The sequence below is a fragment of the Mirounga angustirostris genome, unplaced genomic scaffold, assembly GCF_029215605.1.
Source record: "Mirounga angustirostris isolate CCGP_5_RB_7025 unplaced genomic scaffold, mMirAng1.0.hap1 SCAF_13, whole genome shotgun sequence".
In the NCBI taxonomy this organism is placed as follows: domain Eukaryota; kingdom Metazoa; phylum Chordata; class Mammalia; order Carnivora; family Phocidae; genus Mirounga; species Mirounga angustirostris.
Window position 1 is genome coordinate 71,680,175 of NW_026991721.1, and position 25,971 is coordinate 71,706,145.

The 25,971-nt window shown below is 37.4% G+C and overlaps 1 protein-coding gene across 6 annotated transcripts in view; it reads left to right on the forward strand.

Moving 5' to 3' along the window:
- The window catches only part of DEUP1 (deuterosome assembly protein 1), a 214,961-nt gene that overhangs the window by 153,641 nt on the left and 35,349 nt on the right, over positions 1 to 25,971 (forward strand). For 4 of the 6 annotated variants that reach the window (XM_064577122.1, XM_064577123.1, XM_064577124.1 and 1 more), the window contains 5 exons: positions 1,056 to 1,151; positions 9,427 to 9,561; positions 13,644 to 13,757; positions 15,727 to 15,969; positions 24,068 to 24,213. In XM_064577122.1, the coding sequence (XP_064433192.1) occupies positions 1,056 to 1,151; positions 9,427 to 9,561; positions 13,644 to 13,757; positions 15,727 to 15,969; positions 24,068 to 24,213 (734 nt within the window). The remainder of the gene's footprint in view (positions 1 to 1,055; positions 1,152 to 9,426; positions 9,562 to 13,643; positions 13,758 to 15,726; positions 15,970 to 24,067; positions 24,214 to 25,971) is intronic. The other 2 variants (XM_064577125.1, XM_064577126.1) reach the window with 2 other exon arrangements.

The following is a 25,971-nucleotide window of genomic DNA, read 5'->3' on the forward strand; positions in this document are numbered from 1 at the left end:
GTCCAAACCGTGTCTTTGGAAATGGCTGAGTTCAAGCGCCTCTTCGAATCTACTAGGAGAATATTTCCTGAAAGAAGTGAAATGTCAAGATGTGATTGCGGGACAGGGGAGAAAAGAGTTTGGTGAAGGGGTGTGTTTATATGTGGGCACCCTCCTAAGAGGAGTGCCCCCAGCCCCTGCAAGATTGCTTACAGCTCATCAGTGACTAGAATGTATGCGTGCTCTCAGGCTTCCAGAGGAGTTCCAGAAAACCACATAGTTGACCTAATGCGGACTTCTGTCTGTGAATTTTTCTTCTGGGCTAGGCCTAAGAGCAGTATTTACTTAAATCATATACTAAACCATCATCAGTCAGCTCGTTTTTCAGCCATCTCTCTACCTTTGTTGGCCTCCCAATAGAACTTAGCTTTTGACATCGTCAACTGAGTTATTGAGTTATCGGCATCTGGCTGCCCTTCATAGTAGAGGCAGGTCATCAGACCTAGAATATGTAAGAGACTATTCTCTTGCTTCCATATCTGGGATGACCCAGATGCGTACACAGGTACCTCCTGCGCTTTTTCAGCAGACAAATTCTGCAAACCAAACCCCTGAGAACTCCTCTGACGCATCACTCTTTCCTTTTTAAAATGGTCTTCTAAAAATGTAGCCATTACTCCATAGTGCCACCGGGCAGAGCTCCGTTTGAAGGCAGTGGAGCCCCAAATAAAGCCGGACTGGATCCGTGAGGCTCTGCCCGTGTAACAATGACATGGCTGCCTGAAAAGATAATACCAAGTAAATTCTAAGCCTTAATTTAAACTGTGATGGAGACACGGATCTTTTGTCAAACATCCACACTGCCCTGTCCTAATGTGTACCCAGTGGAATGGCATCAGCAACGTGGGGCTTTGTGACTTTAATTATTAATAACTATTTTAAGAACTGCAGTACCAATGTTTATTCTTGTTTGGGGACAGCAGTTTTATTTAAATCATGCTCGTCCTTTGCACATTTTCTGCCTTGGTCAGACAAAATTTAAGAAAAATCAAAATTAAGTTTTATTCTTGCTGCAGGTGGGGTTACTTAGACAGAAGTTGGACAGTCTGGAAAAATGTAACTTAGCGATGACGCAAAATTATGAAGGACAACTGCAAACCCTAAAAGCTCAAGTAAGGAAACTTATTGTAATTTAATCTCATTTGATGATTTAACACATTTTGATATATGTTTTCACATATAAAATTATATCAAATTTATGTATTTATAAGTTGTATTAATTTTATTAAAATGGACTATTTTCAATACAAGTAAAGTTCTTATATTTTAATGATGGGTTATATGTTTGACCCTGTCTTTCACTGTTTTATTAGATTGTTTCTTTTATTACACTGTCAGCTCTTTATCCCTTTAACTGTTAGCATAGTGCAAGACTATTACCTTTCTACTTATCAATGACTTGCTAATTAATTGTATGATAATAGTTAGCAATGTGAACAACAGAAATAACTTTGCTATTATGAAATAGATAATTGAAAGGACAAAACTGGTCTTTATTACTTTGATACTGGTAGGGCTGTTTCATAAATGATAGGTCTTCTGAATAGGGATACTGATTCCTTTCTTACTTATTCCTCTACCTCCTCACTGTGCTGGCAAGCCAAAAGTTTTCTCTCTCTTATCACAAATAATACATAGGGCAATCATTATCTGTGCATCTCAGATCTAGTGGATGTTATGTCCTTGCTTCACTTAATAAGTGAATCAATGGGAAATACAGTTTGATTATGAAATTTTTGAAGTGCAAAGATTTCATAAGTGATAATACAATTAAATGAGCCTAAAGTAGTTAATTCTTTCTTAAGTACCTTCTCAGGGAGGTCATCGGCCATTAAGATTGGATATGAAACATTTGATGCCACTTAATAAGTATAATCTTGTAAGACTAGCTAGCTCTTAAATTTAGACATTTTGCCTGCAATTCAAATAGCTGCCACTAGATGGTAGCTCGAATTATGAAACTAAATGGTTTTTCCTAAGACTCTAAGCATTTAATGCTTAACTCAATCAACCTTGTTTTTTTCTGTAATGATAAAGCTCTAAAATAGCAACATGTATATTAAATCACTGTATTGTTCGGTATAAACAGAGACACCACGATCTGGAATAAGTTTGAAAAAAATACAGAAATGGAGATACAAGTGAATTACCATCTCAAAATTATATTTAATTAGTTCAATCACTGCTTACCAGATCTTTAATCTCTGGGTTTTTTTCACGTCTGTTGTTAAAAAGCTGTGAGACTTGTTTACAGGTGCTGAGCAGTCATGTAATATATGAATCCCTGCCGTTTGATGCTTTGCAGCTCTATTTTATTACTTGGCTGCTGGCTAACCAACAAATATCCTTACGGCAATTTCACAAAAATGTGTTCTGTGGAATGCTAATATTGAGAGTTTTGGAAATGCTGTTTACTTCTTCTCTGCTCCTGGACATTTACAGTGCATATTAGCATATTACAGGCTGTGAAAAGTCTTGCTTTAAACAAATCCACTTAGCTTTTTTAATCCATCATTTTTCAAAACATATTTGACCATGGAACTCTATTTTTTAAGCTAAAACCTGCTTATACTGTAGTACAGTATTACAGTGTAAACACTGTAAATAGCTGTTTCATAGAATACACTTTGGAAACACTACATTGTTCTTAAGAGAGCAGCCATCTGCTTCCACTGCAGTTTTCTGCTTCTCTTCTCGTGTTAAAAGAAAGGAAGGAAGAGCATTAGGGAAAGAGAGCAGAAGAGAAGGAAAGAGGGAAGGGGGGAAAAAGAGAGAACTGGTTTGCATAATAGCTCTTAATATGTCATTCTTCTAACCAGAAAATGCTGTCTTGTGGCAAACATGCTTTGGTTGCTGCTAGCTCACTCTACTGATTCCTTCTTTGAAATTCCTGGTTTATTTACAGTTTCATTTTCCTAAAATATCTGAAGGATACACTTTACCACACTCTTCTTTGAATAACTCAACTCCATCAGAACTTTCTCATAGAAATTGCTTCCTTTTTAAAAAGATAGCATTTTCTTTTCCTTCTAACCATTATGAAACTAGGATTAAATTGTGTATATATTTGAGATTTTCACTCCTGGAAAGATGGAATAGATGCATTTAGATCCTGCAAATTAAAATTAGAAAGCCTGGACATTATCTATAAAATGATATATGAAGACTCTGAGAGTGGAGGGAGGAAACAGGCCAACTAAGACCTTGGTACCCAAGGAGCGACATAGTGATGAGTTCCCTGGGATTTCTCTTTGCCTCTTTTATCCCAGTCTGGGTTAACAGAGAAGCTGACAACCCAGACGCTCCAAAGGGCACAAACAAACAAAAAGAATCCCAAGGAATGCCTGCTTTCTGCAGCCAAAAGACCCAGAAAAAGACAGCCTAGCAAGATTACACACTTAGATAATAACTGCTCTACTACAGCCCAACACTACAGAAAAAGACTTCAGCCCCAAACCCATCCCTCCCCTCAGCACAGACTGAGTAGACAGCCTCTCTCTCACTAGCCTGTAATGAGGTAGTCCAGGCTTCCCAGCCTGGGTGGTGTGAGAGAAGAGTGGAGAGCCAGGAATTTCATGACCACCAAGTTTTAACAAGGCCCTCCCCAGCCCATGGTGTTAGTGGAGGCCATGTGGAGAGCCGGGACTAGTATGCCCATTTGATGGTGATGAGGCAACCCCTTCCTCTCTGAATGGTATCAAGGGAAACCTAATAAGGAGTCAGGCCACTCGCCCTCACTACACTTTCACTGAAGGACATGTGAGAAGCAGTAACAAGGCACCTACGCCCCTCCAGTCAAGGTGGTATCAGTGAAGACTAGTGGGGATCCTGAACTCCCATTCCCACTCAGCAGGGATAAGGAACGTCTCCCTTGGGTTACCAACTGAGGCCAAGAGCTGAACTCCCCGTCCCCTGAAGGCAGTGATGAGGCATCGTACCACTTTCCTTGCCAGAATGCCATCAGAAAAGGATGGCTGAAACACAATCCCTAAAGGAACTCTATAGTGTCTCATAGCACAATACCCAAAATGTCCAGGTTTCAATAAAAAATCACTCATCACACCAGGAGCCAGGAAGATCTCAACTTGAATGAGAAAAGACAACCAAGAAGTGCCAACACTGAGTGAATACAGATGTTAGAATTATCTGACAAGGATTTTAAAGCAGCTGTTATAAAAATGCTTCAGTGAGCAATTACAAACGTACCTGACACAAATGAAGGCTTTAGCAAAGAAACAAAACTATAAAGAACAACCAGTTAGAAATTTTATCTCTGGAAAATACAATAACCAAACTAAAAAAAAAAAAAAAATCAGTAGATGGGCTCAAAAGTAGAATGAAGAGGATGGAGGAAATAGTCAGTGAACTTAAAGATAGCAGAATAGAAATTACCCGATCTGAACAACCAAGAGAAAACAGACTAAAAGAAAATGAAGGGGTGCCTGGGTGGCTCAGTTGGTTAAGCAACTGCCTTCGGCTCAGGTCATGATCCTGGAGTCCCGGGATCGAGTCCCGAATCGGGCTCCCTGCTCAGCAGGGAGTCTGCTTCTCCCTCTGACCCTTCCCCCTCTCATGTGCTCTCGCTCTCTCTCTCTTTCTCTCTCTTTCAAATAAATAAATAAATCTTTAAAAAAAAAAAGAAAAGAAAATGAAACTAAGGGACATGTATGACTATAACAAAAGATTGGAAATTTGTGTCATCAGATTCCCAGAAGGGAGAAGAGAGGGGGACTGAAAAAGTATTCAAAGAAGTAATGGCCAAAAAGTGTCAAAACTTGGTAAAAGACATAAACCTACAGAATCAAGAATCTGGGTGAAATTCACACAAGATAAATACAGAGAAACCAACAAGACACATCGTAGGCAAAGTTCTGGAAACTAAAAGACAAAGAAAAAAATCTTGGAAGCAGCAAGGAAGACATAACACCTTACCTATAGAGAAAAATCAATTGAGATAGCAGATTTCTCATCAGAAACCATGGAGGCCAGAGGATTTGGAACACTTTTCAGTTGCTGAAAGAACATAAATGTCAACCCAGAATTCTATGCCTAGAAAAAATATCCTTAGGAATGAAGGGAAAATCAGGTCCTTCTCAAATGAAGGATAACTAAGAGAATTTGTCACCATAAACTTACCTTCAAATAATGGCTAAAGAAGATTCCTTTAGCGGAAAGGAAATGGCAAAGAAAGAATCTTGAGACATCAGGAAGAAAAAACAATGGAAAGAGTTTAAAAATGGGTAAATGTAATACTATCCTTCTCTTTGAGTTTTCTAAATTGACAGCTAAAGCAAAATTTATAACAATGTCTAATGCGGTTCTTAATGTATGTTGAGGAAATACTTAAGACAATAATATTATGAATGGGTCAGGGCAAAGGGACATAAAGAAAAGTAAGACTTCACAGGACTCCTGGGTGGCTCAGATGGTTAAGCATCTGCCTTCGGCTCAGGTCATGATCCCAGGGTCCTGGGATCAAGTCCCACATCGGGCTCCCTGCTCAGCGGGGAGCCTGCCTCCCCCTCTGCCTCTCTCTCTCTCTGTCTTTTATGAATAAATAAATAAAATCTTTAAAAAAAAAAAAGTAAGACTTCTGCATTTCACTTGAACTGGTAAAATGTTGACACCAGTAGGCCGTAATGAGTTACGTATATATAATGTAATACCTAGAGCACCAATTGAAAAAGCTATTCAAATGGATACATTAAAAAACATAGGTAAATCAAAGTAGAATTCTAAATAATGCTCAAATAACCCTGAAGAAGACAGAAAAGCTAAAATAGAGAAACCAAGAACTGGAAAACAGAAAAGAACAAAAAGAGTAAGGCTTAAGCTCTAATATATCAATGATTACATTAAGGGAATTGTCTAAATACCTCAGTTAAAAGATGGAGATTGACAGAGTAAATTAAGAAAATAAATGACCTAACAATATGTTCTGTTCCAGAAACTCACTTCAGACATAACTATATAGGTAAGTTGAAATAAAAAGGTAGAAAAAATACCATGCAAATATTAATCAAAAGAAAGCAGAAGTGGTGCCAAGATAATTCAGTGGAGAAAGAATAGTCTTTTCAACAAACAGTAAAGGAACAACTGAATATCTACATGTAAAAAAATTAAGTCAGACCTAAACCATAGACAAAAGTTAACTCAATGGATTAAAGACCTAAATGTAAAAACTTAATCTATAAACTCTTAGAAAAAAACATAGGAGTAGATCTTCATGGATTTGGATTAGGCAATGATTTCTTAGATTTGGCACCAAAAGCACAAGAAAAATCAGATGAACTTAACTTCACCAAAATTAAAAAACCTCTGTGCTTCAAAGGACACCATCAAGAGAGTGAAGAGACAACTCACAAAGCGGGAGAAAATATTTACAAATCATATATCTGATAAGAGACTAGTATCCAGAATAAAAAAAAAACAAAACTCATACTAGTCAATAATAAAAAGTAAATGACCTAACTTTAAAATGGGCAAAGATATGAATAGACATTTTTCCAGAGAAGGTATACAAGTCCAATAAGCATATGAAAAAAATGCTCAACATCATGAGTCATTAAGGAAATGCCAATCAAATCATGAGATACCCATTCAGACTGACCAGAATGGCTATAAGCAAAAAGACAGACAATAGCAAGTGTCAATGAGGACATGGAGAAATTAGAACCCTATACGTTCCCAGTAGTACTGGGAAATGGTACAGTCATTTTGAAAGACAGATCGGCAGTGCCTTAAAAAGTTAAACTCAGAGTTTCCATATGATCCAGCAATTCCATTCCTAGTTGTGTACCCAAGAGAAATAAATGTATGTATCCACACAGAAACTTGTACACAAGTGTTCATAGCAGCACTATTTGTAATATATAAAAAGTAGAAAGAACCCAAATGTCCATCAATTAACAAAGGGTTAAACAAAATGTGACATATCCATGCAACGGAATACTATTCAGCCACAAAAAGGAAGAAAGTATTGATCCATGCTACAACACTGATGAACCTTGAAAGCATTATGTTAAGTGAAAGAAGCCAGACACAAAAGACCACATAATATATGATTCCACTAATATGAAATGATCAGAATAGGCAAATCCATAGAGACAGAAAGTAGATTAGTAGTTTCTAGGGACTGGGGGCAGGAAGAAATGTATAATCATTCTAATATTCTGGGGTTTCTTTTTGAGGTAATTAAAATATTCTGAAATTAGGTAATATGATGGTTGCACAACTTTGTGAATATACTAAAAACCAATGAATTTTATATTTTAAAAGGTGATTTTATGGTAAGTGAATTATATCTCCATTTTTAAAAAAAAATTTTATTATGTTGATCACCATACATTACATCATTAGTTTTTGGTGTAGTGTTCCATGACTCATTGTTTGTGTATAACACCCAGTGCTTCATGCAGAGCGTGCCCTCTTTAATACCCATCACCAGGCTAACCCATCCCACCACCCCCCTCTCCTCTAGAACCCTGGTTGTTTTTCAGAGTCCATCATCTCTCATGGTTCATCTCCCCCTCCGATTTCCCCCCCTTCATTCTTCCCCTCCTGCTATCTTTTTTTTTTTTTTAACATATATTGCATTATTTGTTTCAGAGGTACAGATCTGTGATTCAACAGTCTTGCACAATTCACAGCCCTCACCATAGCACATACCCTCCTCAATGTCTATCACCCAGCCACCCCATCCCTCCCACCCCCCACCATTCCAGCAACCCTCAGTTTGTTTCCTGAGATTAAGAATTCCTCATATCAGTGAGGTCATATGATACATGTCTTTCTCTGATTGACTTATTTCGCTCAGCATAATACCCTCCAGTTCCATCCACGTCATTGCAAATGGCAAGATCTCATTCCTTTTGATGGCTGCATAATATTCCATTGTATATATATATATATACCACATCTTCTTTATCCATTTGTCTGTCGATGGACATCTTGGCTCTTTCCACAGTTTGGCGCTCTATATCTCCATTTTAAAATAATATGAGAAAAAGAAAGCAAGTGACTAATATTAGATAAGTAGGCACAATCATTCATAGCTTTATTTGTGGTAGCCAAAAACTGGAAATAACCAAAATGTCTGAGTATATGAATGGTCAAGGAAACTGTGGTTCCATCCAAAGCATGGAATAATACTGAGCAATAAAAAGGAATGAACTATTGATAGAAGCATGCATCTTCAGGGCATTATGCTGACTGAAAAAAGCCAATCTCAAAATGTCAAAATTTGATTCCATTTTATAACATTCTCAAATGACAAAATTACAGATATAGAAACAAATTAGTAGTTGCCAGGGGTTGGGGTGGGAAGATGAGAGGTATGAGTGTCACTACAAAGGCAGGGAGGTCTTTGTGCTGTTGGAATGGTTCTGTATCTTGATTGTGGTTGTGGTCACACAAATCTACATATGTGATAAGGTGGCATAAAACTATGCACATATATTGTACCAATGTCAATTTCCTGGGTTTAATATTATACCGTATAAGTATACTGTATAATTATTTCAAAATTCAAAATAAAACCAAAGAACTTTTATAAATAGTTATCTAGAAATTTCTTCACAGATGTTGATAGACCAAGCTGCTTTTAATTTATTATTTGAACAAGAAACAGAAAAAATAGTACTGAGTCTAAGTTAAAAGAATTATTGGAAAGGGGCACTTGGGTGGCTCAGTCATTAAGCGTCTGCCTTCGGCTCAGGTCATGATCCCAGGGTCCTGGGATTGAGCCCCGCATCGGGCTCCCTGCTCAGCGGGAGGCCCGCTTCTCCCTCTCCCACTCCCCCTGCTTGTGATCCTGTTCTTGCTATCTCTCTCTCTATCAAATAAATAAAAATAAGATCTTAAAAAAAAAAAGAACTATTGGTAAGAAAAAGATTGTATCAATTTGATACTTAAATTTATTTAAACTCATATCAACATGAATAAGTAGTTTATGCTGTTTGTATCTTTTAAATTCAGTATTCAGTTTTCTTCAATAAAATATACACTTGTTATTTTATAGAAGGAGTTACTGAAATTAAAATTGTCAACACAAGATGGCACTAAATAAAAGAAAAAAACTTGGTTTTTAAAACTTGTAAGCTTTGCTACATACGGTTAAGACAAAGCTAAACAAAATATTTATCGAGTGAATCATTTAACTGTGCAGTTAGTGAAGTCCCAAATTTACATGAAAACCGAATGGTGTTCAGCTTCAATAATTTAGTTTTAATAACTGGTCCTGTCTTTACTAATCAGAACATTTAAGCATTACCGCATTTTCCAATCATGACTTAAATCTTCAAAGAGGTGCCCAAGAAAAGAACTCTTGTGAATTCGAGTCAGAAGCACCAGCCACAGTGAGACGTTAGCCTTCTCTCTTACTTCCAGTTTTCCAAACTGACGAATAGCTTTGAGAAACTGAGACTGCACCAGATGAAACAAAGTAAAGTTCGGCGAAAGGAGTTACCACACCTCAAAGAAGAAACACCCTTTGAAATGAGCAATTTGAACCAGAAATTAGAGGTGAGCCATCTGTACTTTCTTAGTGTCTTTCATGTGTGGTCAGGGTTGATTTCTGCAGCTGTGGTGGACTGGCTGTCTCCGCTGCGCACCATGGCACGCACAGCTGTGGTAACAAACACCATTACAAATCAGCTTCTCATTCACTGTATTTTCTTACTGCACCTTCCCTTTAGGCACTTAGCGAATTAAAACATCACTTTGATTTATGCATCTTTTATACAGATCAGCATTTTGGAGAGCCAAAAAAAAAAAAATAGAGTTCAAAGAAACTGCAGATGTTGAGTGAAATTGAAGGACATCCCTGGGGTCCGTTAAATTGAGTATCTAATAAATCTTTTAATGGCTATTTAACTATTAGGTACTTAAATCCCAACGAAGCCTCATAACAGTTTTTGGAACAGGGCTTGGCGTTTCAGGGTTTTTTTCTTAAAGAGATAGTGCCACTCCAAGAGAGCCACCATATATCACCCAGAGCTTCTGAGATCTGTGTCCCTAAAAAGGCTTACTATTCACGGATGCACTTATTTTTATCCCTTAACTTCCCAACCTTGGAAAAAACAAACCTGCTATTTTTCGTCCCAGTGCTCTTGAGCACTCCTGGTAGAAGTCATGTAACAGCAGATAGATTCTACTATAAATTTCTGTTCTCTAACCTGAGACCAGTTACTAGGACTTCCATTATTCATTAATTGACCTCAAGTTAGCCCACTGCATTCCTTCTTTTGTTCTCAAGCCCTAAATCCCAGCATCCCTCTCACCATCCCCAGCCAATGAGTTCCCTTTCTTCTTTTTAAGATTTTTTATTTATTTTTTGACAGAGGAAGAAACAGCAAGAGAGAGAACAAAAGCAGGGGGAGTGGGAGAGGGAGAAGCAGGCTTCCCGCTGAGCAGGGAGCCCCATGCGGGGCTCGATCCCAGTACCCTGGGATCACGACCCGAGCCGAAGGCACATGCCCAACAACTGAGCCACCCAGGTGCCCCAAGTTCCCTTTCTTCTACTTCTCCGACAGATAATGGTTGGCCTCTCCCAGTCACCCAGGTAGATACTTAGGAATCTTTGATCAATTCCTTTCTCTTACTCCTCATATTCCAGCCCAGATTTGCCCCTTTCCCTGGTGTCCTGCCTCTTATCTCCTTCCTCCTATCTAATTGTCGTTGCCCCATTTGATTTTCATCATTTTACTCTTCAATTCACAGACCTTCTCAAACTTTCCCTCCAAAATATCTTTAAAAGAAGAAAGAAAATCTAGGATCATAGTCCTAAAACCAGCCTGTTGGAAGAACTTTGCTGGAAGGCTTGGGTTTTAGCTTTTAAATTCCTGTATTCTACTGAATAATATGTTGGGTTTTTTTTAAATACAAAATTACTACTGCTTAGTAAAATTGACTCTACAGGAAAATGCACCATGTGTAACCACCTGGCTCTTATGATGGTGTGACCAGACTGGCTTCAGAAATATCCTGGTCTCATAGAAGATGCCCAAAGATGTGCACTGTAATGTATATGCTTTCACTGAAAATGCAGAGATCAAGTCACCGATTAGCCTTTTGATTGACTTCTCATGGGGTTTTATGGGACAACCACAGTCATGTAAATTGTACAGCCAAAAAAAAAAAAGTCCTGAAAGTAATATTAAATACTTTTTGTGAACACTTTTATATTTAGGGAATGAAATATTTACATAAAATAGATTTCATGAATTTATAGATGAAATTAGTAGCAAAATATGAGCTGGGGCACCTGGGTGGTTCAGTCGATTAAGCGTCCGATTCTTGATTTCGGCTCAGGTCATGATATCAGGGTCATGAGATCGAGCCCCATGTCAGGCTCCATGCTAGGCATGGAGGCTGCTTGAGATTCTCTCTCCCTCTGCCTCTGCCCTGCCCCTCCTCTCCTGCTTATGCTCTATCTCTCTCTAAGACAAAAACAAAAACAAAAAACAAAAAAATCTCTATGGATATAGATATATATAACCTGATAGGTTTGTACTTATATAATAATTTTTAAGCACATTGTGTAGGTAGTGTAAACTGTATAATTATGGAGACACTTCATGTACCTGTTTTTACTTAGAGCCATATGAAAAATTAATGTGTAAGAGATGGGCTGTCCCAGTTTTAGTCTACATCTAAGCATGTTTTTCCTTTGGGACAAATGTTTATTCATTGGTATAGTAATAGAGAAGTGCGAAATATCATGTTGATGTGGAAGAACATGACAGTTTATAATTTAAAACACTTCCTGACTGTCTCATTTATTTGCCTTGTGACCTACAGGCAAGTTGTTAGTCTCACAGAGATTTCATTTTTCACCAATAAATGGGGTTAAAATACCTTATAGGTGACATTGTGGTTATGGGAGAAAAAATACACATATGTATACATTTAGATGCACACTAAAACATTTACGGGTGAGAATACATGAGGTCTGGAAGTTGCCTTAAATTAGTCCAACAAAGAAAGGGTTGCGAGAGAGGCGGAATGGAGATGGTTAGGTTGATGGTGGTCAGACTGGGCGAAGGGTACACAGGAGTTTTTTAAATCTCTACTTTTATGTAAGTGTGAAATGTTCATACTAAAAAGTTAAAGCCATCTTACAGGTGGAGGTTTGTAGAGTCCCTGACATAGAACCATCACTAAAGAAAAGTTAGTTCCATCTTCCAGTATTTAGTAAAGGGATTAAAAAACGTATGTAGCAATGGACTTCCCCTAGAAACTCTAATCTTAATGACCCTGACCCACTCTCAACCTTGAAGACCCAGAAAACCTTTTCCAGCCATGGAGAACTTACTCTGGAGGTTTAGGCAAGTCTACAGACTCTCTGGAACCTGGTGGGGGACAAACTTGTCTCTACAAAAATCCTCCTAAAGGTCCCTAGGTCTCTGTATGGTCCCATAACTACGGGATATATTGTGCTGGCTTGAAACCAGTCTTGAAACCAATACATCTGTAAGATCAAGAAAGCCAGGACTGTTGTGAGCATTGCTGATATGTCTGTGACCCATATTTCTAGCCTGCTTGGCCTCATTCTTGACCTCATTTCTACCTGTTGTAGAATTTGTAAAGAATTGAGGTTACTGCCCCTGCCTCCTCTTAAAGCATGCTGGGAAATACTTATTTTCAAGATTGAGATTGCTGGGTGGGTGTTGCTAAATATTAGTATTAACTGAAAGATGTGAACCATGTAAGTCAACCTTGCCCATATTTTGAATTCTGACTCCAAAGACTCCCTCCAAAATTAAAAGTAAACAGGAATTTTTTAAATCTGCATTGTACTAATTTGAAATATTAGCTATTTTGTACAAGAGCCTAGTTTTGTAAATTTGTCACTATTATTGAAGACCCTGTTTTCGTGTACCTAATTTTAAATTGTTGAATGTCAGAATCAAGTCAATAACTTTATATGAACTGTTTCCATTTATCTTAATAAATATGGTCTATTTATCATAAGGTATTATCATATATTTAAAAGGGGCCTAGCCACATTTTTCCAACCTTATGACCACCACTCAATTTCAGGTCATCTTTAATTACTGTAAGGGGCCTCCTTAATTTATAGCCTTCCTTGAATGATTAATTCCCAAAACCATATGCTTTCCTTGTGCTAAGTTGTGAACATTCATGTTCTACAAATATACTACTTTGAACAAAAACTTGTAGAACCGAGTATGTTGTATCAAGCTCATTCCACCACTTCTTCCCCAGGGTAGCTCTGCTGGTATCCTAAATTAGGCCTAAATTAGATGGTTGTTCTGTTCCCCAGAATGAGTTGATTTTGGCTTTACCTTGGACAGTAGCTTTGAAAACCACAAGGGGACAAAGTCACCAAATCAGTCAAAGCCTTATCCCATAAAAACAAACAAACAAAATTAAGGATATAGGTTTGGTGACAAGAATCAGAAGCTGTTATCTAGTAATAAATCCAAGATGAGTGATTTAATATTTATTTTGTTTTCCAAATGGGGAAAGAATGAATGTAGTTGTTTAGAGTGAAGATGTACAAATGAAAGAAGCCTTAGTCATTGTGTTTTTAAGTGAATAATTTTCTTCAATTTATGTTTGTCCCTCCACTTTTTTAAAAGGAATTTAGAGCAAAGTCAAGAGAATGGGACAAGCAAGAGATACTATATCAGACTCATCTGGTTTCTTTAGATGCTCAACAAAAATTATTATCTGAGAAGTGTAATCAATTTCAGGTACATTACCTAATACTATCCTCTTAGAAAAAATCAGAGGTTAACTATTACTATCTTTATAATCAATCTTATTGCAGATGGAAATGCCAACCAAGGGAAAATAACCAGAGTAGGTCTAACACTGGGTAAAGTTGCAAGTGCATGAAAATTTGTAATGGTGAATTTAGTCTACATGCCTCAAAGGATGGTACTTTTAAAAGTGACCATTGTTATTATATCATTAAATAATGTATGTTTTTGCATGTCTATGGGCTAGTTGCTTAGAAAGTCTAAGATTGCTTGGTTCCTGACCTCAAGAACCTTACAGCTTAGAGGTAGAGATAACACATGTCCATATTTACAGATAATTAATGGCAAGCAAATGGGATATCCTTTTAGAGTTCAGAGGAGTAAGGGAAAAATTTGGGCTGAGATAGTGAGGAAATATCCTCCAGCAGGAGTAGGACTGGGGCTGGCCCTTGAAGAATGGATGTATTTTGAGACTGTATTTTGGGTGGTGGAAGTACCAGGAGCAAAATCACTGAAGCAAGAGAGCAAAAAGCAAATTCTGGGTTTAGAAAATGGGCCAATTGGTTGGGAGTCCCTGTGGAAAGCAAGGAACGGTAGGAGATGGTAAGCCTGGTGAGTTGAATACAGATTATAATAAGCCTTAAAGTCTTGGCCAAGGCATTTGGAATTTTTATTAACGCCAGTGAGAAATTATGGTTTTTGTTTGATTTGGGTTTTGTTTCTTATTTTTCATTCTTTACGTTACTTAAATTACCTAAGTTATATATGTTCTCTGAATCTAACAATACAAAATAATCCAATGTAAAATTAATAGCGTCTTCTCCATTCTTATCAATTTAATACAAAATAGGTGTTTTTCTTTCCATACTTTTTCTTTTGTTTGTACAAACATGTAAAGTATGTATTTGGGGGAAGTTGTATATTTTTTCCTTTTTAAAATTTTGTTGTTTTACTTAATAATTATCCTTCCTCATGAATATTCTTTCAAGTCATTACCTAATTCTGCATAATATTTAATAGAATTTTGTTTCTATTACCATATATATCATAGTACATTGTACCTATACCTTAATTCTTCCAATCATTTCCTTATTGATGAACATTCAAGTTGTTTCTAGTTTTTTTGCTATTATAATACTGTAATAAATATCCTTGTACATACATCTTCAAATGTTATTATTTTTCTTTTGTTAAATTAAAAATCCTAGAAATGATTCTTGAGCCAAAGAGTATTATGTCCATTCAAATTTTTTAAATAAATACTAGCTAGCATATTACTTCCCAAAAGGTTATAGTAATTTCCATTCATGAACAGTCTATGGGGTACTCGTACTTTCACCAACATGGAATGTTATCAGTCTTTTGATTTTTACCAACTTGGACTGATAGCAGAATGGCTTGATTTGTTTTGCAATTCTCTGACTACTTGTAAGAGCATCTTTCCTATCCTTCTTAGTCTTTTCCATTTCCTTTTCTGTGAATTGCCTGTTTATAAATTTTGCCAATTCTTCTTTTGTGTCATTTCTCTTTTTCTTATGAATGTGTAGAAGTTTTTGTACATTAAGAATTATTAACCCTTGTTATATGTGTTGACAACTCTTTCCTACAATCTGTCTTTAATTTTATTTTTCATCCTATAGACCTTTTCAACTATTGTGTAATTGTATCCACGATTTTCCTCTTCTGAACATTTTTTCTTGCTTAATAAGATTTCCCTACTCTAAGCCCCCTCCCCTACTCTATGTCTGCTCTGAGGTTCTACAAATATATTTTCTCTTTACATCATCCGAAATTGAGGTTTTAGAAAAAAACACAAGACTGAATTACAGAGAGTGAAGCTCCATTATAAACATATTGAAAAATATTTCTCCCAAGTCTTTTCTGTCATTCTTGAATGTTGTTTATGGAAGCTTAAATACAATGTTCTCCGTTTCATCGACACAGTCTTAATTTTTCTCAGAAACAGGCACAAAGTTACCAAACTCAACTCAGTGGTAAAAAACAGTGCACAGAAGACAACAGCTCAGAAGATCCTCAGTTGATGTGTGACCTGGATCACAGTTGCAAAGGCAGTGAAAGAGATGAGTTCATTATTGAAAAACTAAAGTCAGCTGTGAGTGAAATAGCATTAAGCAGGAATAAGTTACAAGATGAAAATCAGAAGCTCTTACAAGAACTGAAGATGTACCAAAGACAGTGCCAGGTGATTCTTTATTTTACAACTGATACTGTCCATGAGTTGTAGAAATCATGACTGAACAGGTATATGGATTAGAAAGCTAACTTTCTATTCCATGTGTAAATTCATTTCCTAGTTCCTCTTAGTAATTCTCACTTGATGAGTAAATTCGGCAATCCCATAGATGCTATTCCCCACCAGAGTGAACGTGAGTTCTACAGCAGTATAGAATGATTCATTACCAGGATAGAACAGTGCTCACTTACAGACCCCGGGGCCTAACACCTGTGGCCCTCTGGCCCCATGCTGCCCTGTGTCCCTGCGATTCTCTCTGACCCTGTGCCTCCTTGACTTGCAGGATTCCTGGGTTGGAGATCCAGGAGATCAGTAAGGGTTCAACAATCTGATTACCTCAGTGAGAGGCACGGAGGTCACTCCCTGGGATTTATCACTGTTCACTTTACCATGATCATTTGCCAAGTAGCCTGGGGTTCGGGGTTTTTTGTTCATTTGTTTGTTTTTAGGTAATCTCTACGTTGGCAAATGCGATTGCTGGTTTTTCTAAGCATTAATTTTCTTCTTAACCCAACAGTCTTGTCTGTCTCTTCCTTCCTCCCTCCCTTCCTCCTTCCTTCCTCCCCCCTCCCTCCCTTCCTTCCTTCCTCTCTCTCTTTCTTTTCTTTCTTTCTTTCTTTCTTTCTTTCTTTCTTTCTTTCTTTCTTTCTTTCTTTCTTTCTTTCTTTCTTTCTCTTTCTTGTTTACTTCTGCATCACTAAGAAAGTAATACAGCATACATCAAAATTGGTCATTACCAATTTCTTTACTAAATATATATTTCTTATTCATGGATATCCCAGTTAGTTGACACATTATATAGTTTTTTCCCCCGTTTTGGTCTTCTCCCACCTACAAGCATTCAGCCTTTTTCTACCAACTCAAACATGTCAGCTGGCCCATTCTCAGTCCCACTCTATCCCTTCCTCATGCTGAGATATACTTTGGAGGCCACTATCTGAGCAGACCTCCACTTCTTTAAGACATTCCTCAGGATCTTCTACCACTTAAACTCCCAGGGTCATTTTTTCGTCTTGCGCCAACTCCTCATCCTCCCATCCCGCCACTTTATATATGGGATTAGTTCTTTTATTTCTTTCTCTGCCAACATCTACTCCTCCATGTTCCTCTTTCTCCATGTCTGTAGGGGGCCAAACACAAGGCTCCCAGCTTCTCTGCTTCCATGGCGTTTCTAAGAGAAGGACACCTCCTCCATCCCCAAATCCAGCTTCATGTGGGGAGGGGGGTGTTATTCTAATACAAATCGGAATATAGATGTAAACAAACAAAGCAAGCTAAACCACAAATCCTAAGCGCTGAACAAGCCACAAATTGTCTAGAAATAGGGGAGGTACTAATGGTGTTTTCTCCAGCTTTGCTATAACGTAGGTAAGACTAGCCCTTACTCTTCTACTCGAGAGGCTGTCAGGTGGCTTCCGTGTGTTCAGTTTGCCCATCAGCCTACTTGGTCCCTTCGGAGGGGCTTGCAGCACCTCTGCTTCTGAGGAGATTTTTCTCTCAGGGGCTTCCTTTTCCATCTCCCTGGGCCTGGGACAACCGGTCATGCCTCTGGCGTTTATTTCAAGACATTCTGCAGCTGTCTTTGAACTGCCAGAGTCTGCACCAGGATCACAATCAATAAGTAAGTAGAGTGTGTTTGTGGGTCGTTCCCACATTTTCTGCCCTGGGCTTTAGGTCATCCAGCACAGACTGGAGTTGGTCCTCTTTGTCCTTTTTCAAGGTCTTTTTGGTTCTGGTCCCCAGAAATCTATTTTCTGTTCTGTTCTCTTTAGTTTGCCCTAAACATATTTCATGAGTGAGCCCAGTTATGAAGTCTGCTTGTATGCTTCGGTGAGGCTCAGCTTCTTCACTAACGTCAGTTCCTTTTAATCTCGCCAAAAGAATTTTGTTTGGACCTATTACAGAATCCAAGAACATCCTCTTTTATAGGCTGAGATTCAGCTTTTGCTTCTTTGGCTCACTTGTAAAATAGAAATGGCTACTCTTACCCTGTATTCTAGAAAGAGCCTCTGTTTCCCTCTCTTGGCAGCATGACTGACTTTCTCTGTCATGCTTTCCTAGACCAGCCCCATCTTTCTCCTTCTCAGAACTTTTTTATATTTTTCCAGGAAGGAAGTTGGAGAATCTGGTTAAAAGAAAGAATGTTGCAAATAGAGGAAGAGTGTACATTGAGAAACATTAATAAATTAACATTCCTAGTTCATAATCTCTTCCCTCTCTCCAAGTGAATGCCTTAAACGAATACTTCTCACACTGGCACTCCTATTGACAAGAAGAGAGAAAGTGCAACCAGAGAGTCTGAACGTGTAGCAGGAGGTTAGAGGCCTCAGACTACTTGAAGGCCAAGCCCTCCCTGTCCTTTAGCAATATCATTTAATTGATTTACACTCCTGACCCAAGTTCAACAGGATATGACTCATCCTCCCGCCCACATAAGGGCTTACATGCATGCACCCTGAGAAGGCTCCGTAGCTCGTCTGGGCTAAGGAAAGTCCATGTTATCCACCTTGACTTTTCCTGATATATACGTATATCAACATACATAATAATTTACTAATATTCCTGAATCTATACTAACAAAATAAAAACCCAGCTCCTCATAGAAGTCAATCAGTTGTGAAATATTCTTACTGTTATTTATACCAGAGGTTATAAAATAACAGTATTAGTTGCCCCTAATTGTTATGACTTTCCTTTAAATCAGTGATTCTCTAGTGGAGTGACTTTGCTCCCCAAGTGACACCTGGTAATGCTTGGATATATTTGTGGTTGTCACAACAGGGGAAAGGGATGCTATTGACATCTAGTGCGTAGAGGCCAGATATACTATTACGCATCCTATAATGCACAAGACAACCCCGCAACAAAGAATTATCCAGACCAAAGTATAGATAGTGCTGAGGTTGAGAAACCTTGCTTTAAGTTTTGAAATATTATTTTACTCATATTCTTCACCAGTTTTCTACTCTATTTTATGATGTTTTTCATAGTTAATGATACATTTTAATATGACTGTTATTTATTTTTATTTATATACCAATTTCTATGAGAAAATTTGCCAAAGCTATTTTTACAGATTTGTATTCACTAAACAAAAATAATTTAGTTATTCTTGGATCTAGAAACATTATTACATTTAAACTAAGAATCTCCATTTTATATTTTACAAAAGAATCACATGTATTAAAAAACAAACCAAATTATTCTGGAGTATGCTTGACACATAAAAATACGTTAAAGCTTTAATGAAAAGATCTTTAAGAAGTAGTTTGGTTCGGAAACTTCAAGGTAGCTAACAGATAAGATTTCTGTGCCCAAGGAAACACTACTTGTTTTTGATGCCTGTAGAAGACAAATGGTGAAAATAATGCTTTCATTTGGCCTTTTCCCTGTTTTATTTCCAAATGTGACCTTGTTTCATTCTCTTGCTTTAAAGCAAATACGGAATAAGAAGATACCAATTATTTACTATTTGGTAGCTGATTTGAAGGTTTAAAGGCGAATTTCTAACTAAACAGATGGGCCTTAAACTTGTTTTACAAAATTTGTATTTTACCAAATGGGAATCATTAGAGGTAAATAATCACTTAGCCAGTGCATATATTTAGAAAGAAGTTTCTCTTCTCTTTTTGCAAAGACCTGTCATGTGACAGTGCTCCACATCTTGCACATGAATTTAAAAAGACTACTATTTCAGTTTGAATTACTGTCACTTGTTGTATATAAAATTCTCTTTAGTTTACAACACACGTGAATGCCAGATGCATTTGGATTTTCACATGAATCACATCTTCTCACTTGTCTTTCCACAACTCTGAAATGTGTCAGTATACATATTAATCCCATTGCATATATTTATTTACTATGCTGTACTACACTCACATTTTTTAAATGTGCAGCATTTCCCATTGGAGGTTAATGACAAAAAGAAATTGTTCTGCATTTTTCTAAGAGCTGTGCCCCCCCAACACTGACCTTTTAGTGTGCTTGTTAGTGGGTTGTTAACATACTAGAACCATACTGTGCAGTGAAATATAATGCAAGCCACAAATATAATTTAAGTTTTTCTAGTAACCACATCAAAAGAAGACAGAAGACATGGGTGAAATTAATACATAATAGTAATATATTTTACTCAATCCATCATATATCTAAAGTGTTATCATTTCAACATACAATCAATGTAAAAAGTTATTAATGAAATAATGAGATATTTTCCATTTCTTTTCATACTAAGTCCTCAAAATCTGGTGTGTATTTACACTTACAACATATCTCCCAATTTGGAAGCCAAGTAGTCACTGGAAATACTTGACCTGTGTTTAGATGTCATAAAATTTACAGTTTAAAAAAGTAGATTTACAGGGGCTCCTGGTTGGCTCAGTCGGTAGAGCATGCAACTCTCGATCTTGAGGTTGTGAATTTGAGCCCCGTGTTGGGGGTCGAGTTTTTAAAAAAAGGTAGATTTACGTACCTAAGTTGTTTCAAAGAAACTTGAGAGTGTTTTAGTCAATCAGGTACCAAAGAGTCACTTTCCTAAATATTTGCATCCACAGTGACAAATAATTAATTTGGCTTTTATGCAAAAGCATGCCAATTTTAAGGCTACATCTAAGTTAAACAAATTCACTAATCTGTGTCAACTCAGTATTATTAACATTGAATTCAAAGGGATATTGCATAGGTCAAAAAACAACTCTCAATTTATCTATATCAACAAAGCTTTTCTCATACTTTTATAGTCAATTTACATAATTCTGTCAATTATAATTAAAATCTTTTGCATATTCATTCATGTTAGAAAATGTGTCAAATCATTATTATTGATTTATATTATGAAAAGTTTCAATTTTGACATAAATTCTCTTACCAGGATAGCTAGATCACAAATAAGCTTTTTTTTCCTTAGTGACATGATATCTCCAAATATCAGTCTTATAGGTATTCTTTTCTAATAACAGTAAAGAAATAAACTATTATTATCACATTTTACAGAATTTTAATTAACCCTAGTCCATGGTGACTCTGCATTTCAAATTGGCCCGGAGCTAGGCCCTTTTTATACTCCCCTTCCCTGACTGAAGGAAGACCTAGTTGCCCACATGCAGCTTCACGTGGTGGCAAATTTGCAAGGCAGGGAGCCCAGATGGCGCCTTCTTCAATTGGCCAAAGTAATGGATGACATTCACATCAAGTCAACTTGTTTTTCTACTTGCAAATCTATTGTTTCACATTTCTTTTGTTTATTTTGAAATTTTAGGCTCATCTGAAAAATCCCCACTGTTTGAAACAGGGACTTTATCCAAACACACCTTTATCCAAACAAGTTTATTAAATCACCTATTGGAATATATTTATCCTCTTATTTCCAAGTCAGTCCAGGAACTTCTGGGGCTAAAGTATTACAGTGAGGGGGGCACCTGGGTGGCTCAGTTGGTTAAGCGACTGCCTTCGGCTCAGGTCATGATCCTGGAGTCCCTGGATCAAGTCCCGCATCGGGCTCCCTGCTTGGCAGGGAGTCTCCTTCTCCCTCTGACCCTCCCCCCTCTAATGTGCTCTCTCTCATTCTCTCTCTCTCAAATAAATAAATAAAATCTTAAAAAAAAAAAAGTATTACAGCGAGGTCCTTCCCCAAACCCAGGTCTCTAGGTCTCCCGGAAAATGTATAAATTTAAGGCTTTGGTTAAAAAAAAAAAAAAAGTTTCTCTGGGAACTCATATGTCCTATACTGTCTGCATAATTATATTTCTAGGCTCTGTGAATTTTGGGGTAAGAATTAATGAATCAGAAAACATATGCCCAGGGTGCCTGGGTGGCTCAGTCGTTAAGCGTCTGCCTTCAGCTCAGGTCATGATCCCAGGGTCCTGGGATCGAGTCCCACATCGGGCTCCCTCCTCGAGGAGAAGCCTGCTTCTCCCTCTTCCACTCCCGCTGCTTGTGTTCCTGCTCTCGCTATCTCTGTCTCTGTCAAATAAATAAATAAAATCTTTAAAAAAAAAAAAAGAAAAGAAAACATATGCCCAAAGCTTGTACATGAAATTTTATAGCAGTGTTATTCATAATGGCCAAAAAGAAGAAACATCAAATGTCCAGCAACTGATGAACTAATAAACAAAAATGTGGTATATTCATACAATTAAATATTATCCATCACCAAAAAGGAATAAAATATTGATCCATGCTGTAACATGGATGAACCTTGGAAGCATTATGCTGAGTGAAAGAAGCCAGTCGCAAAGACTATGACCAGAATGGGTAGTTCCATAGAGACAGAACGTACGTTCGTAGTTGCCAGAGACTAGGAGGATGGAAAATGGGAAGTGACTACTGATGGGTTTTCGGTTTATTTTGGTTGTGATGAAAATGTTCTGGAATTAGTAGTGATGCCTGCACAACTTCATGAACATACTAAGTCCACTGAATTACATACTGTAAATGGGTGAATATTATGGTACGTGGATTATATATAAATCTGTTATTGATATATACAGAGTTATTAAACAAATGATTTTTAAAGATGTCCGTAGTGTTTCCTACAGCCTTTATTAGCAGAGAAACCTCCTGCCCTCGTAACACCCCACCTTGTCTTTGCCAATAAACTACAGGGCTGTTTCACTAATGTTGCATGAAACAAATTATTTTTGCATTTTGAATGTTCCAAAAGACCTGGATTTGTCTTTTCTAAAATCTGCCACTTGTAAGCTCTGTGACTCTGGACCAAGTCTGGCCCTCAATTTCCTCATCTACTAAAAGTGGCAATGGATTTGATGACCTGGGTCAGGTACATTTAATAAATATTAGTTTCCCTGTATAAGTGAGTAGAAGAAACCTGGTGATTTGAAAGGACTCTGCCATAACCTCTCTCCCAGAGAATAGCCAAGTACTGCTGGAGAAAATCACTCATCGGGTCATGGTCACAAATCTCAAATGAGTACTCAACACTGCCAGGAATCCTCTTCTGTTGCTCCAATCAGCTAATTATCCATTTCATTGCAGGCCATTTCAAACCTTCTCCACTCTCAAAAATCACTCCCATGAGCACGCCTGGGTGACTCAGTCAGTTAAGCATCTGCCTTTGGCTCAGGTCATGATCCCAGGGTCCGGGATCGAGCCTGCATCAGGCTCCCACTTAGCAGGGAGTCTGCTTCTTCCTCTGCCCCTCTTCCCCCCACCCCACCCCCATGCACGCTCTCTCTCTCCCTCTCTCTCAAATAAATAAAATCTTTCAAAAAATCATTCCCTTGCCCCTATCTCCCCTTCTCCTTCTAGCGCCATCTTTTTACTTCACAAGGAAAATAGAAGCCAACAGAGAGCCGCTGTCTTATCTCTCCATATCCAGTTGCATATACTTGTCTACATTCCATCTTCCTTCCTTCTTTCCTTTTGCTTTAGGCAATTCTTCCACCTGGGCTTTGGGACCCACTCCACCTACCTTCCCAGGAACCAACACCATTACCGTTACTCCTCCTCTCTCCTGCCTGGACCCTTTCCAACAGCTTTTAAACTTGCTCAAGCCTCTTATCAACAAAATAAAACACTGGATTCACAGGATTGCTGGTGTTTCTAGTTGCCAGATAAAGTAGGGCTATTACTGGGCAACAGTGGAGCCGTAGACCACGGTTTATAACTCACTGTGTAGGCCAGCTTTGAAATTAGATTCTTCCTGGCTATTGTCTTTAAATTGGGCATTATTGGCATTAATCCAAATTTTACACATTAATATTTTTTACATACCTTTATGATTCTCTCAGATTCACATACAGTGTGCCCGGATTTGTGTGATTAATGATTACTCCTTATCACTAGACTGTAAGCCCACTGAGAACAGAGTCTATGTAACTTCAGTGTTGAGCACATAATGAGGACTCAGCAAATATTTGTTGAGTAAATGAATGAAGGAATGAAATTCTGTAAGACAGAGCCAACCAAGGACTCGACACCAGTTAATCTGGAATTAGGCTGGTTCATAGATGTTAAATGTTTTTAAATATATTGTAATCATGATATCCAAATGTGAGCACTGGACCTGTTTGATGTTTTTATGTAGGCCATGGAAGCAGGACTCTCAGAGGTGAAAAGTGAGTTACAGTCACGTGATGATCTCTTGAGAATTATAGAAATGGAACGATTGCAGCTGCACAGAGAATTATTAAAAATAGGAGAGTGCCAAAATACTCAAGAAAGTAAAAAAAGGTATATTCTTATTCTCAGCAGCCTGAGAGAAACGGTTCAAGACACGATGTCTGAGTATCTTAAGAGTTTTATATTTAAAACTAGAATTAAAAGTCTATTTGTTTTGTATTAACATGCTGTTAATTATTGGATAACATTTAGTATTAAAAATAAAATCCATGATTATTTCATCTTCAAAATGAGTATGTTTACTTACCTAGATAATTGTATCATATTCTGATTTATGGATACTTATGTATCACAGTGAGTCAGATATTTTCTTGGAACTTTTATTTTTCAGGATATTGTAAAAAAATAGTATAGAGCTGATATTTAATTGTATATATTGATAAATAAGATTTATTCCATATTTTCAAATGCTTTTATTTTGACTGTCTATAAACCTGTTACTAACTTTTTCACTTGTAAATGTTGTATTTCTTTTGGTCTCCATACTCACTACCTTGTCAGTTCCATTAAGGGTTTTGTTACAACAGGTTTTTTTCCTCCTTTAAAAATCAGACAGATACTGTGTATTCCAGAACCACAGGGAAATGGGACCGCTAAGGATTATGAAATATTTATGCTTGTGAGTAGAAAGTCTGACTGTTTGAACCATTCATTGATGTTCAGATTCTCATTGGAACTTGAATCCTTCTCAGATCTCAAGCCCAATGATAGGATTTTAAAAACTGACTAACCAAATGGTAAGGGATATTTTGTTGAAAGATGATTACCTTGTTTTAAAGGCAATGATTATTTCTTTAAGTTGTAGAACCTGCTCGAATTTTTTTGAGCTCTACACTTAAACAGATGGCAAATTTAGCTTCCTAAAAATGACCTATCTTATGTCTCACCAAGAACGGTAGAATGCCTATTAGCCAGTTAGCATTATAGAGTGCTCCATATGCAAGCTATAGATCATCATCAATGATGATTAATAAATCTGGGAAAATATGAGGCGCCAGTGTGGTGAGTTGGTGAGAAATGTCTTTGTACTAAGGATGTATATGCCTAAAAACATAAGAAATTTCCTAGAAAAGCAAACTTTTCACACACTGTGTAACTGGTTTTATGGAAGAGCATTGTAGTACTTTCTGTGGATCTGTCTCACAAGGCTAGTGCTGAATTCCAGACCTTGCCAACTTTCCTTCAAGACATGACTTCATCTAAAATCTCACAGTTATTCACATATTTGGTCAATACAATTCTGTTGTTGTGCCTAATGCCGTTATTTAAGTTGGTATTTGTTTTGGTCTCCAAACTGTAGCTTTCTTATTTGGAGGGTATTCCTCAGTTCTTCTATTCTGAGATCTGATGGAAAGACAGATAATTTATCTTTTCACAGCTTCCATTGTATTTCAGACTTTGGGCCTAGTCTTCTTAGCCTTCATCTTTCCCATTGAAGGTTTCTCATCCTTTTGGTTTGTTCTCAGAAATGAAGGTGATTCTAGCCTCTTTACTGGTTGGGTTTCTTTCCTTTGGACTCTGTTTCTTCTTTCCAGTTGTATTAAGGTGAAGCAGCCCAGGCTCCTAAGTGCAGTTTTATACACGTAGCATAGTAATGCTTTTATTCATTTTCAGAACCTTTCTCAATAATGGTAAGATTTTGTTAGCTTTTCCTTTTTCTTTAGCTACAGAAGCACTTTGGGCTGATACGTTCTGAGAATTATTAAAAATAATTCCAACATTCCTTTCCTACATGACAAATGATAATTCCTTTATATATTATTATTAGCATGTTATATTAGCATAATTATTGTTTTCTCCTTTGAACTT